The sequence below is a fragment of the Protopterus annectens genome, chromosome 2.part1 (assembly GCF_019279795.1).
Source record: "Protopterus annectens isolate FY-2018-M chromosome 2.part1, PAN1.0, whole genome shotgun sequence".
NCBI lineage: Eukaryota > Metazoa > Chordata > Ceratodontiformes > Protopteridae > Protopterus > Protopterus annectens.
In genome coordinates this window covers 479,639,421-479,655,602 of record NC_056729.1, presented here as the reverse complement: position 1 = coordinate 479,655,602, position 16,182 = coordinate 479,639,421, and the positions used below count along the sequence as shown (strand labels likewise).

General features: G+C 36.6%; 1 protein-coding gene across 6 annotated transcripts in view; it reads right to left on the bottom strand.

Moving 5' to 3' along the window:
• Nucleotides 1-16,182, bottom strand: part of INPP4B (inositol polyphosphate-4-phosphatase type II B) — a 4,727,932-nt gene that overhangs the window by 2,192,487 nt on the left and 2,519,263 nt on the right. For all 6 annotated transcript variants that reach the window (XM_044062266.1, XM_044062271.1, XM_044062267.1 and 3 more), the window contains one exon: nt 10,214-10,325. In XM_044062266.1, coding sequence (XP_043918201.1) covers nt 10,214-10,325 — 112 coding nt within the window. The remainder of the gene's footprint in view (nt 1-10,213; nt 10,326-16,182) is intronic.

The window sequence follows — 16,182 nt, the reverse complement described above, 5'->3', positions numbered from 1 at the left end:
GCCCAGTCTGGCTCACACATGAGCACTATCATCTTTTAAGGTGTATGTGGCTGTGGTACCCAACTTCAGTAAAAATGATTTGTATCATGTTGGTAATCATGGTCATCTCATTACCCAGCCTCCCATCATGGCTGGGCCTGGGCATGAAAGTCAGGTAAAGTAGGGGTTCTTGTGAAGCCCCGCTGCAAAGCTTTTACCCATTCTTGAACAACTAACCACAGGTGTCATACTGTCATACATGGGCACCATGCTACTGTGCTGCTTGTAGATTAACATCATATGATATCCGCGATGTCTGGTGTTGCATCCAAGCTATCATTTTTACTTTTGGGCTTAACCTGATGACTGAGCATCTAGTGGCAGACTACAAAGGTCCTACGTTTAGGATGGATGCCTGGTATAAGCTTGCCAAGGTGGTGAATAATGCCATGAACATCACCTGCTTTGACAAGCAGTGCCATCATAAACATGATGATCTACAGAGGCTCCATCTAGAACTTATGTGCTAAGGGGAAGAAGGGGTTAAGGAGAAACTGCTTTCTTAATACAGTAAGACTTCATTTTTTTGGTGAGTAATTGTACAGTAGGCTTAAACATATAACTATACCTGTCTTCTGTTACTATGGATATGCTGTGCTCATTAATATGTTATTTCTGTTTTGAAACAGAGGAAGACATTGCAGGAAATAGGACAGCATACTAGCAATACTCTCAAGGAGGTGAAGTAAGTGTTTTGTTTCAAAGACTGACCATTTTTTTTTAAACATTTGACAACTTCACCTTTACCTAGTTCTTCACTGACTTTGCAGAGTGCTATTTTCCAAGAAAAATTACCATGCTAATCTTCTCTACATTACAAAATTATGTTACAAAATTAAATACAAAAATTTGTAAAGACTGAATAGTTTTCATCTCATTTTCTGCTCTGCTATTTAAATGTTACAATGTGACATTAAAAAAATAAATGGATGGCTGTGGCACTACAGAAATCCATACTTCTCAGAACTGTATAATTTACACTGCAAGTGATATCTAACAGAGGTATGTTGATTCTGCAGTAACTGTAGGCTCTTGATAGCTTATGTTCCTAGCCAAATGGTATATGTAGAACCACTGTCAGGCTTCAGACAAATAGAGAAAAAAATTAACACAGACACACATGCATATACCCATGTATGGAAACACATGCGCGCGTGTGCACACACACACACACAAAAAAAACCTCCTTTTTCTAAGTAGCTCTTAAATTTGAATTTGCTCAACAGATTTGAGGAAGAAATTTGAGGTACTATCCTCCTCTGCTGGCTGCAGTAATGTGAGTGAAACTTTGGCAGCATCCTGTCCTCTTCATTTGTCGAAATATTAACTTGATTTCAGTTCTTTTCATGACATTTGGCAGAGAACTTATACCCGTTTGTCTTCATCAAGCCAGCTTTATTCCTGCATTTTTGCAGAGATGGGTCTCAAGAACTCCATACAGTACTTGGGTGACTTCTTACCATGCTGCCCCTCAGGTTTAAATAGGCTACAATGACTTAACGTAACTTTTGTAGTGTAATTTAAACTGCATACAGGTACACACTGCAGTGCTAACGTTTTTACAGCATAATACACATATATTAAGTTTACTCACATAATATGTTAGTAACAAAACAGAAGTTTAAATACTCAGCCTCTGTCTTAGAGAGAGCAGAAATCAACAATATGCCTGCCTAGTAAGTGTATGGGCACTCTCTTACAGAAATTTACTCACAACCAGTTAATACGTCAGGCATAATACGCACAAACACAGACAAGAAAAACATGTATTGAGTGCAACTACGGACTGGCAAGAGGACGTCCCACTGTTTGAAAAATCATATATGATTTAAACAAATACAATCACTGCTACAAAGTATAGACAGCTTAGTGCAACATTGAAAATAATTACTGCAAACACTGAAAAGTCCATGGCAAGTGTATATAGCTGAAGCAGATGTCAATAAATCCATTTATTTTGTGAAAAATAGTTGGGGAAGAGGCACTGCATGTTTGCTCCTAAGTGGTGCCAATAGATGCAGCAAAATATACCACACTTAGATCAGAATTAGATCAGGATTCAGTAACCTGCATTTGTAAAGTAGGAGTGGAACTCGTAACTATAAAAATTAAAGGATTTCAGCCTTAAAGATATTTTGCAACAGTCTCATGTGCAACCATCTCAATGCTCACACCACATCTACAAAAATATTGTGCTGATCTCTTCCTCTCTCCTTTCCTCAGAAATGCAAGTGAATAGAGAATTCACAAAGAAATGCCATTTCCAATAAAATGTAAATAAATGCACCAGTTATTAAAACAAGACTATGGGATTTGAAATATTCTGCAAGTTTGACACTTAACATTAAAAGATTCAGTACAAGGAAATGAAAAGTATTCATTTAGGCATTTTAAATCTGACACTGGAAATGGCAATAAAATCAAAGACAAGTTATCTATCAACAAATGCACACCATGAATTCAAAAATGAAATGCTAGATATATAACAAATAAATGGAGTTACTAAGTCAAGCAGTACATTACAGCTGAGCTTATAAACAAAGGATTAGGGAATCTTCAGTCCCTCATTAGGTTTTGCCAGTGGCATCTCCTATGTACTCAGTCTTACTGATTTCTTTGGGTTATGGAAGCCATGGACATGGACTACTCTGCCCACGCTGTCTGTCTGGACCTAGCTGAAGCCTTTGATACAATGTAACATGCAGATGGAGCTGAAGCCTTTGATACAATGCTCAGTGCAGGTACAATGCTCAGTGCAGGTACAGGTGTAGCCTCTGATACAATGCTCAGTGCAGGTACAGCTACAGCCTTTGATACAATGCACCAAGAAGATACACCTGTAGCCTTTGATGCAATGCTCAGTGCAGGTAAAGCTATAACCTTTGATACAATGCCCCATGCAAATAAACGGAAGCCTTTGATAGACTGCTCCATGCAGATACAGTTGTAGCCTTTGATACAATGCACAGTCCTGGTATAGCTGTAGCCTTTTATACAATACTTACTGCGGGTATTATCAACAAACTGACCGAACTCAACATTAATCCATATATCATCCAAAGGACAGCCAAATGGCACAATGAGAGAACTCACACCGTAAGGGTTGGCAGTACCTGTTCCACCTATAAGAATATTACCTGTGGTGTACTACAAGTCTTTGCTTGTGGACCCCCCCCCCCCACTTTGGTGTTATTTTTCTGCTGATAAGGCAAAAGTCAAAAAGCTATGGTAACACTGTTGTGTGACCTCCTACTGATACTCACAAACACCAAGAAGTACTTCATGAGGCTATAATCTGGTGTTCTGTTCACATGTTCAAGCATAATGTCAAAATTGTAGTACAGTTCTGTTTGGGAAACATAACTTCTCCAGTTCATTCCACATGAAAGACATTGCCCCTTAAAACTGAAACTGTCATCAGAGATTAGAGTACTGTCATTGATAATAAAATGCTGTTTGACTACTATGTTTCAATTATTAGTCAGCAAACTATTCTACCTGGCACAGTTATTGAATTACAGTGTTATAGTTCTCCTATGTGCAGATCCTTCATTGGGCATAACGTCAAATTCAACTCACATGTACCTTCCCAAACATCTTTTCCAGATAGAAAGACCCCAGAGAATTCTAACCAAGAAAATTGCTAGACCAAGCCCCCTTTACAAATTACAAACCATCTTCCTATATTCCAACTAATACAGACTCCTTTGACGTGATCTAAGCCTAGACTTCTATGCCATGTATGACCCTGCCCTGCTTGGTCTCCTTCACCTACAAAAGATAAGCTGCCTCACAAACACTCTGATCAAAGACCTTAACCTTTAATGGCACATAAATAAGACTTGATGGTATGAAAAATTTGTAATCCAATGTATCACACCAAGCTACTCATTAGCTATATTTAATACCAATCTCAACAACTGGATAGTTATTCATAAATTCAGCTCTAGTATAGGTTGTATGGTTGTCTTGACTGGACTAGGTTACTGATATTTTTCAGCATTTATTGTGCTTACACTAGCTGTGGTTCTCTAGACTGCATGCCTAGTGTAAACTTATGGGCTTATGAATACAGTCATTTTACAGTTCTCTTAACTCAGTTTCTTTAAACTTCAATGACACTCGTTCAATGTGATACCTGAATAGTGGCAGGAACCTTTCACTCAGTCATGTAGCTAATCAAACACTTTTCTGACCTGTAACTATTACACTGACTTTGAGTATAAACCACTGGTTATGTGATTACAAGACTTACCTAAGCTGCTAACTGAGAGACTCAAGGAGTGAGTGGAAGCTTAAAGCTGCCAATTTCAACAAGGTTTGATGGGACTATAGTTACCACTGTTAAGCACTATATAGATCTGTTACTTTGCCATCTTCTACTTATGATAAGTAAATCTTTAGTGAAAAAATGTATTCATGTCAGTCTTTCTCCTGAATTTTTAAGTCCAGCTTGGTAAGTGACCATCATTCTGAATGGATTGGTGTATCTCCAGTGTCCATCAAGCATACTACAGTGAACCTCTGTGATAGCAGAAACACTTAAAATTAAACTGAAAACTTTAGGAAGATGTTTACTTTTCTTTGCTGAGTTTACCCTATGGAATTCCATACATCAGGGGCTCACAATGGGCCCAATTCCAAGATTTTCTCTCCGCATAAGTGACTTACTCCATTGTTAGCTGCCTTGATTCCGAAAGACTTATTTTCTGTGTAAGTGACTTACTTTGGTGCAAGGCCAAAATGTAAATAGATTTACACCAGGGCCAGATTCCAAAAGACTTGTTACAGAGTATGTGACTTACTCTGACAGCAAGTCTCAGAGTAAGTCATTTACTCAAAGAGCAAGTTTTTTTTAATCTGGCCCATAGCGCGAGCATCCCTATTTACAACCCATATGAAGATTCATCTGTTCAGGTAAGCCTGTAACTAATTTCACAGACTACCCAGACTTGTACTACTGTGCAAACTAATTACAGATGTGGCATTTATTAAACAATTAAATTTATTTCCCTATACTATGTTTGCTGTTTTGAACATGCATTTTAAGATCCATTATGGTTCAGTTTTAGATAGCTTGAATTATATATGCATTCCATGCTTTAGAACTTTAGTTAACAAACACTCCACACACAGTTTTGTCAACAACTGGCTGATTACATGAAAATCAATTTTTTCAAGTGGCGTTTGTTAATTTACTAAGTGGATTTAAACTTGAAATAACTACTTTACCTCAGCATTACATTATAAACAACTTGTCTTTTTTTACAAATCAGCCACTTGGTGATAATATAATTTAATACTTCCTGAATTATATTACTGAAGCTTCAACATGGATTTCATGATTTTTTTTTTTATAATTTTAGTGCCATAAGTTTCATTAAGTTTATCTATGCAGGTATGTTGGCATAACAGTAATGAGACACGGAATCATAATTCATAAGTCACAGTGCAAAAATTACTTAGTTTATAATCATTGTGCTCTACACCAACACAGACACAGTGCTAGCTCTTATTCTGAAAAAAAAAAACACTAGACAATCACAACACAGTGTAGTTCAGTACATCACGAAATTTATACAGTTATAAAATTAACATGAGAAACAAAACACTGTAAATTTAGTAGGATGCCTTCTTCTATACACAGTAACACACCATGCCAGATATTGTGAAAGGTATGTTAACCCTTGCTTTCTTTTTAACCACTGTACCAAAATTATACAGAAAACATACATTACAGGCATGATTATGTGCTTTAAAGGGTCTACTTCTCTTTACTGAAAGGCCAAAATAACGACGACCACAATGCAGAGACAAAAATTACAAACATGGAATTACGAATCAGGTAAGTGTGCACAAGGCAAGTGAATACTTGCCCAAAACAACAGTAACTAACAACACACCACCTAAAACCCACCTAGGTGGGGGGGGCTACATCCCCCACACCCCCAACTCCGAGATTGCACTACTGTAGAGAAAGGGCGCAATCCCCAAACTGGACAAGTATTCACTTGCCTTGTGCATACTTACCTGAATCATGATTCCATGTTTTGTGATTTTCGTCTCGGTGTTGTGGTCATCTGTATTTTGGCCTTTCGGTAAAATGAAGTAGACCCATTTCAAGAGTTTTCTGTGTAGTCTTTGCTCGCCTATTGTGTGATTCTGAGCAATTCTTAACCAGACAAGTGTTAACAGGTCACCACTGAAAAGAGACAATTGTGCCTACTGATTTTTCCCAGATAACCAACAAATACAGTAAGTAAAATAAATATTGTATCCATGTCAAGTAATACTGCGAGTGAAACAGATAAACGGAACATAGCATTACTAATCTACATCAACAAATAACCCCCACGCCCCCCCCTGACTTAAATATACCAACTCCGAGAATGCACTACAGTGAAGAGAGGGCAAAGTTCACCATAGTGGCCAAGTGGTTCCTTTCATAGGGAAAGGACTTCGGCAGTCTGTGCTTTTGGTGGAATGCAGCTTTGGAGAAGTAGGGTAAGTAACATTCACTGAAACATAATTTTGTAAAAAGAAGGCAGACCCATATATATATATATTATATATATATATATATATATATATATATATATATTTATACACACACACACACATACACACACACATATATATATATATATATATATATATATATATATATATATATATATATATATATACATACACACACACACACACACACTCACATACATATATATATATATATATATATATATATATATATATATATATAATTACATCAGTGACAGAAAATTAAAAATATATTGCACTGGCTACAATTATAGCATATAATTTTATAAAAGTTGCTGTTATTTTTTTCTGAATGGCAATTAAGGAAATGCTGGGATTTTTTGCAATACTGATGGCATCACAAATCAGAATTATTAGAACAGTATCACTGCTGGTTAAAAAAAAATCAAACAAAACCAACTTTCTTGAATTACTGTTTGAAAGGAATGCCTTTCAACCATCTAAGTAATCTACATATTTCAAAGATACTGTAAAACTGAAAACAATAAACGCTGTCAAGGTTAATATATAGTGAGCTTTACTACGCATTGAGTATAAATTATAATTATCTGCCTCAGCTTTTATAATTACATACACATCATGATTTATGTTGCACTAAGTATAAATTATAATTATCTAGCTAATGTTTCTAATTACATTATGTAGAAAATAGTGACATTTACTATATGGTAATGTCTTGCCATACAGTAAGTTATTAAACTCGTTACTTCTTTAAGCAATGTTTTGAATTTTTTTACTGCAAACATCCACTTTCATAACAGGCAGCCTATCATAAGCTGAGAGCAGACTAAACTTAAATTGCCCTTTCACAGAGCATGCATGCATACATTATGCTTTTGCTGTCTCAAAATATGAAAATAACAAACATAAGCTGAAACTCTTGAGATGTATATGAAACAATACAGTCTACAAGCTACAGCCTTCAGTTCTCACTATACATAGTTTTTCCTTTGAGCTGCTTATAATTCTTCATAGGATCATAGAAAGTTACTAGGCTATTGGCCCTGAAGCCCTTACAAACCTAGCCAAGAATTTAGCCCTTGTTCCAACAAATCAGCACCCTATGCCACTGTCCAGCAGGGACACAGGTGGAATCTCAGGGGTGTATTTTCTGTTCCCCATCCAGTTATCCAGGTTGCACTTAAAAAGGGATAATGAGGTACTCAGCTTGATGTGGAGAGGGAGTCTATTCCACAGAAGGATGTAGTCTCTGGGACACAAATCTGTCCCGCTTACAAGTCCTTTTGATGTCACGGGTCTATATTAAATCAGCGAACACTTAAAAAAGTGAACGCTGATTTATCAACCCCATGTAATCAAAAGCTTACAATCCTGAACACTTACAACAGTGATTTTTTTTCCAAGGGAAAAAAATCACTGTTTCACAAAAAAAAAAATAAAAACTTTAAAACATTACATAAAGTGTGTGTGTGTGGGGGGTTTGCTCTCAATACTTAAATATACCAACTCTGAGATCGCACTACAGTGACGAAAATGGCAAATTAATGGAGGCGGCCAAGCGATTTTTTTTCCCAGGGAAAGAAATCACTTATATGCCATTTTACTATTTTGCTGTTTCGTGCTTTCAAGTTCGATCAAGACGCATTTGAAGGAATGCGCCTTCGATCATATAATAGGGACCCAATGTCACAGACCAGGCTGAGGTCTCATCTGCAGGTTAGTTAAGTGGAGTCTGACTTGTGGATATGCAGCAGTCCCATCAGGGCAGGGTCTGAGATTGCTTTGTATGCCAGACAGAGGTCACCTCTGAGGAGTCTGTAGGAGACTGAGTAGAGGGACAGGACTTTTAGCATACCTGTGTATGGTAGATGTTTGAGGGCCTGGATTATCCGGGTGAGGAATTTCTGTGGTCTCTCCAACTGTCCCATGTGCTTTGCGAGGTACATGCAGAAAAGGGCACTGTATTCAATAACCGGTCTTATAAGGGAAGAATACAGGGATGTTATGACCTCCTTGTCCCTGGATGAAATACCCTTACTAATGAGGTGGGCCATGTAGAAAACCTTCCGTACAATGGAGGAAATATGGTGGTCAAAAGTCAGTTTGTTATCAGCCTGGGTTGTTCACTATCTTTAAAGTAAACTAAAGAACCAAAAAACAGCAAAGATAAAACCAAAAGTAAAATTACTGTGGCGTGGAGATCGCTGTCACGCCAATGTTTCCTGGGGTTAAAACCAAGCCAAACCGCTAATCTGGAGCAGGTTCAAACTTAAATGTCTCCGAACTGTTTAAAAAACATCCACTTTATTGAACAGAGTAGAAAAAAGGTTAAGCGCTTTCACACACAAAAAAGTGTGCTTCCTCAGAACACTACTTTCAACTTAATCATTCAATTTATACATATGTTGGCGCCAAAAATTTTAAACATTCCTTAAAGCTATAATAACATCCTATTTAAAATATTTAATTTTCCTACTTGTTTACTAGTCTTAAATTTCATGTATTTATGTTAATACATGTTTATGGATAATCATAATTTCTTTCTAAGATATACCTGGTGGGTGCTAGTTAAAAAACTTTACATTGTTGCATTCTACTAATATATTCCATCACACTCATATAAATTCAATACAACTATACTATCTACACTAATAAAAATGAAAAATGATCTATACATACATATAATAAATACTAAAAAATTATGTTACTAAAAATGTGTTACTAAAAATGTGTTAAACTGCTAGTATCAGTTTAACAGAAATAAAATCATTAATCCCAGGTGGGGTAGTGGCATCCAACAGTATCTGCCAATAACATTCTCTGTAAGATAAGTGTCCTTTTATGTTACCCCCCCTAGGGCTTTGAGATACTATTTCTAATATACAAAAGCAGTTTAACACATTTTTAGTAACACATTTTTAGTAACATAATTTTTTAGTATTTATTATATGTATGTATAGATAATTTTTCATTTTTATTAGTGTAGATAGTATAGTTGTATTGAATTTATATGAGTGTGATGGAATATATTAGTAGAATGCAACAATGTAAAGTTTTTTAACTAGCACCCACCAGGTATATCTTAGAAAGAAATTATGATTATCCATAAACATGTATTAACATAAATACATGAAATTTAAGACTAGTAAACAAGTAGGAAAATTAAATATTTTAAATAGGATGTTATTATAGCTTTAAGGAATGTTTAAAATTTTTGGCGCCAACATATGTATAAATTGAATGATTAAGTTGAAAGTAGTGTTCTGAGGAAGCACACTTTTTTGTGTGTGAAAGCGCTTAACCTTTTTTCTACTCTGTTCAATAAAGTGGATGTTTTTTAAACAGTTCGGAGACATTTAAGTTTGAACCTGCTCCAGATTAGCGGTTTGGCTTGGTTTTAACCCCAGGAAACATTGTCGTGACAGCGATCTCCACGCCACAGTAATTTTACTTTTGGTTTTAAAGTAAACTAGACATATTAATTTACTGCACTCTACCCTCACAAGCTGCAGTTCTACATACAAAGCAACTTCTTATGCAACCAGAGTATTTACAAAGGCATAAATAAGAAATACACACATACACAAATATCATGATTCAAAGTGAGACTGCTTGTTCATCAAAAATTAACAGTATTGAAGCAAACAAGCCATACCTTCTGCTCCTGTGTTTCTTTTGTGACATTATCCGTTACCCCATCCTCTGTTTCTCCCATTGTCATCCGACTGACTTCAATGATACCTACTTCTTTCCCACCATCTAGAGTTCTACAAGAAAAAAAAAAGGTTGATTATATGCATAAAGCTAGATCACAAAAAGTATAAACATCAAGGTAATCCAAATGATCTAGGGCAGTGTGTACTCATAACCCACAATGCCGCTGTTGGGAGCAGAGAACTCAATATTTATATTCATTAATCAGGTCAAATACTATACAGTCATGATAAGCAGACAAATCAGGAACAATTACAAAATACAGACACCATGTAACAAAATCAGTAATGTAACAAAAATGAACATGCACTGCTGACAAATAGCATTTTTCCTAATTGCTATTTGTCAGTTCAATCTTTTTATTTTTGCGTTGCTTTGTGTAACTGTAAATTATCTAAACATGCCAATATACAAAGTGTGTTGCTGAATTTTCATTTAGTAAATACTTTCATCATTCAACTTCAACAGGTTGTAACTGGTACATCAGTTATTATTACATGATTATATTATGGGTGGCTTTTAGGGTTTATATTACATCAACGAATGATTAAATGTTTGAATCTCTAAAAGTCGACCTTTAGAGATCAAACATTTAAATGTTTGAAGATGTTATAAAAACAAATTAAACAAAAAAAGTAACAGAAAAGGGTTTTAGCAGGGGGGCAAGCCCCCTGCACCCCCCACACCTCCCGCTACTTAAATATACCAACTCCGAGATCGCACATCAGTGCACTACAGTGCATAAATGGGAAATTTCCCCTTCCCTACACTGTAGCACGATCCTGGAGTTGGTATATTTAAGTAGGGGGGTGTGGTGGGTGCCCCCCTGCTTACACCCTTTGGTTTTTGTTTTTGTCACTTCGTTTTTTTTTTGTTTTCTATATTTAAAGATTTTTGAATATTTAAATGTTCGATCTGTAAAGGTCAACCGTTACGGATTTGAACATTTAATTGTTCGTTGATCTAATATAGACCCTGGCTTTTATTATATATGGACAGTAACTGCATTTTTGGTCTGCTAACCAGTTACCATGAAGGCATGAAAGGGGATGCCAACACTAGAAAGGTATCATCAGCCTCTCTTGGGACACTTTGTGTCTGCATATAAAAAATTCTTGTTCAGGCTTCAGTTACTATGCACAGGTTCTTAGATAAATACTAAGCTATCAGTCTGCAGATTATTACAAGCCAAGCCAATAAACAGAGGTCAGAATCAAACCCTGTAGCTTATATCTGTGAGGTAAAGATTTTAACCATTATGTTAACCCTTCCCCCTATTATGCCAGCCCTATTCCCAAAGGTACATCTACTCTCCGTCAGGAAATTGAACCCTGGTCTCCTACATAACATGAGGGTATACTCAGTACTACACTAACAAGGAAGACATTGTTAAGATAGCACTGAATGTACTGGGATGACTGCAAGGCAAGTGAAATCCTAAGACACCAGTGATTATATAACTGCACTGTAGCTGTAATAGTAAAGCTTAGTGGGGTATGACTGGTTTTGGTTATAACCTAGGGAAGCAGTATGCATTTACCACATATGCTTCTAAGGCCAGCCTACTTACATATTCTCCAACAGTCAGTGCTACAAACTATGAGATCATAGCCCCTGCTTATCACACACTGACTTACAGAGGTGTGGATATTGCAATGGGGAAGTTTTGTCACCAAAATAAACTAGTCAGGAAATAGGCAAAAGGAGCTCTGAAGAATATGCCAAAATGCCAGTGACAAAACTGGGTAAAATATGCAGGTATGTTGGTTTGATCAAGAATTAACTGATAATCACTTTGCGTGTAGATAAAATTCAATGTGGTGAACCAGGAGGCAGCCTGGTAAAATCTATTGCTTTGCAGCATGCAGCAAAACCACTCAGTTTGCCACAGGCTGACTGCAACCTGCTGCTTAAAATGGGGAAATTAGTCTTGGACTTAGAGATGAGACAATAAAGACATTGATGTACAAAAGCAGGGAGATCATTTAATCACCTAGTATACAGAGGAATAAAGGAGGCATCAGTATGAGGTACAGGGGAAGGACAGAGACAGCGAGACAGAAGCAGTGCCAGCATGAGAAGGAAATGCACACCTGTCAGCAAATGTATACTAGTATCAGGAGGAAAGGCTTGACTCTGCCATGGTCAGCACTAAACTGTTCCCACAATACAAAGGGGGGGCAGTGGTGGTGACAGACGAGTTTTACCTGCGCTTTTGAAGGATCAGTGATGAGGTTTTTGATCTCTCTGCTTAGGACTAAATCTGTATGTGTTAAAACTAAGAGGTCTAACTTTAAGTATTTAAAAGTGAAGAACTGTGCAAATATTTTAGTTAATTCCCACAGTTTAAAGGGAAAAGGAAGAGTTGTTATCAATGCTATTTCACGGGAGATTTGCAGATCATTTACACACTTTAATAGGTAATAGGTGGGTGAATGGATATCAAGTTACCACTTTTGTATTGTTGTGATGTCAGATCACATACATCTATCTAAAAAAACCGCACATACTATACCACGCATACACCACAACACCCACATCACAACATAAACAAACAAAACTACACACATACACAACTCATACACACATAAGCAGGGGGAAAGGCCCCCCTGCACGCCCCCTACTTATATATATACTAACTCCGAGATCACACAAACACAAAACAAAAGCCAACTCACACACGCACATTCTCCGACCCCTCACACACACATCAAACACATCAGCACACTTACACACACTCTAACTCCCACTCAAAACCCCTAGAAAACACTTACCTGACATAACACCTACATCCACACATGGCACCGCGCACCATCAAAACACAATCCAGGACATTATGCAGCGTAAGGTCATAACCGCGAATTCGACATATATTCGAGTTCACGATTATGACCTTTCACTATTTTTAACATTCGGCTTTATAGTCTCGAGATACTGAAATTCGACATTTCAGTAATTCGAGGTTATAAAGTGTTTCCATGTATATACATATACATATACATATATATATATATATATATATATATATATATATGTATATATATATATATATATATATATATATATATATATATGTATATATGTATATATATATATATATATATATATATATATATATATATATGTATCTATATGGGTCTACTTCAATTCACCTAAAACTCATTTCACTGACATTCATTTCACAGAAACCAAATTACCTAAAGTTCACTTCACCTAAAACTTATTTCACTGACAATTAGTACTGGCAGTGTGTAGAGTACTGTAAGGCAAGTAAAAGGTATATGTCCTTTTCCCCACTGTAGTGCGATCCTGGAGTTAGTATATACAGTTAGGGGGGTTGGGGGCGTAGCCCCCCCCACCTACTTTGGTTTTACCGAACAATATAAAACCAAACTGGACAATATAAAATCAAACTAGGTGGGGGGCTGTGTCTCCCACACCCCTCTAAGTATATATACTAACTCCGGGATCTCACTACAGTGGGGAAAAGGACCTATACCTTTTACTTGCCTTACAGTACTCTACACACTGCCAGTACTACTTGTCAGTGAAATGAGTTTTAGGTGAAGTGAAGTAGACCCATATATATATATATATATATATATATATATATATATATATATATATATATATATATATATATATATATATACATACACACTCACACACACACACACATATATATATATATATATATATATATATATATACATATATATATATATATATATATATGTATGTATATACAGATTTTATACACACACACACATATATATATATATATATATATATATATATATATATATATATATATATGCATACACAGATCCCTATCAGATGACTGAGTTTTCGTAAACTCAAAATACATATGGTTGAGACCATATGATCAAGTTTTAGAAAACTCAAACATCCAAAAAAAACCACAACAATCCAACTATTTGTTATATTTTGCCAGGGGGGAGCAAGCCCCCCTGCACCCTCCATGGCCCCTGCAAATTAAATATATCAACTCCAAGATTGCACTACAGTGAGGAAAAGGGTAAATTTCCCATTATGCACTGTGCCTCAGTCTCCATTCAAAATATCTGACTTTTCAGAAACTCAATCATATGGTTTCAGCCATATGAATTTCGAATTTCTGAAAACTCGATCATCTGATAGGGATCCATATCCACATAGCCCTTAAATCCTTCAACTATCACAACTCTCCTTATACTCAGCAGCCTATGGGCTGCTCCATGTTTACCTTTGTCTCACTTTTTGGGCCATGAAAGACCCAGTCCTAGCCAGACTCCTATTTCCTCATAAAACCAGTAGCTTCAAAAACACCCAAACTAGGGACTTATGTTTATACCAACAAATAAACAAGACTCTTTGCAGGGAGGTTCCTAACTCAATTTTTTCACAGCCTGTAGAATAAGTTACTCCATGGATCAAGTGATGTGCTACCTTTTACGCCTTTAAGACTATTCCTGATGACTGGATAGGTAGAAACAATTTTTTACCAGAGTTATCCTGTATAGCTCTATGTGATTTGGGAGGCAAGCACTGCTAAGTGTTTGTAAAAGGGTGTCAAGAACTTAAAGATTCATAAGTCTAGGGATCTTATAGTCCCTGTGATAGATTGGCTAGTAGAGTTCCTATATTCAAGACTTGCTTCACCAAATTGACTACTTCTACAACAAAAATTTCCACATATTTATCCAAAGCTACTTTGCCTAAGTAGTACAGTTCTATGCCTCCTCTTAAAATACATCTTCAGTCAACACTGATAACCAAATCCATGCCACACAGTATTAAAACAGTATCCGATGCTGCCCCTTCTTCAATGATTTCAGACCTACTGCTAATTACTGTCCTTTAGTAAGTGTCCTTAAAAAACAACCTAGAGACAAATTTTACATTGTATTAAAAGTATGACATACGTACAGAGAGAGACAGCACAGTTTTCATCCCAGCTACAATACCCAGACTGCACTATTTATACTCACCAATCAAATTTATAGCAATATGAATAATGGTCTATTTACTGGTTCTATTTTTTTTTTTTTACTTTCAAGTAAGCATTTGAAACATTTGATAGTCAATTATTACTTTGCAATTGTTTAAAACTGGATTTTCTGAAGAAGCAGTGCTCTGGTTCAGTGACTACTTTAAATATTTTTTAAGCAAAACCTTTGTAGTCTGTCATAAATATGCCTTATCTTACACTTGGGACTCAAGTACAGGTGTCCCACAGACTCAGTGCTGGGACATCTTCTTTTCTCACTACAATCTAACAGTTTATCCTCTTATCTCCCAAATATCGGCATCATATGCTGATTACATATTTATAAAATGATATAAATCTCACAAAGAAGTCAGTAGTCAGGTTTAACCTGACTTTGCTCAAACATGGAGCTGGGTCACTACCAGAAAACTAACTGTCAGTGCCTGGTTTAATGGCTCAGAAGGATGACCCCCTGACTGCAAACTCAGTCATTGAGGTTCAATTAACAGCCCTGGCAATGGAGGAGCCAGGCAAAAGGGCAGGGACTGAGAAGGCACAGCTTGTCTCTTCAGAGAGGGTGGGGAGGTTTGAGGGTACTCAGGGAGCATACAGGGAAGTGCACTTTTCCTGGTGATGAAGCGGGGGTCCACTTTCTATGTTTTAGGGCTGCTTGCTAGCAAACTCAATGGAATTAACAAACAGTCAATTATATGGCTTCCTCTGCATGCTTAGTTGAGTGCACACAGGGAAACAGGGCATAAAGGAAAAAGTCCAAACCACCTCTGATGACTCTCTGAATGATGACCCCCTGCAAATCAAGCTTAACTCCACTGATGGGAAATAAATGAGCCAATTGGCTAGGAGGAGGCTGATGTCTTGACATACTATGGGGGCAAAAAGTGAAAATAAAATCTATCAGT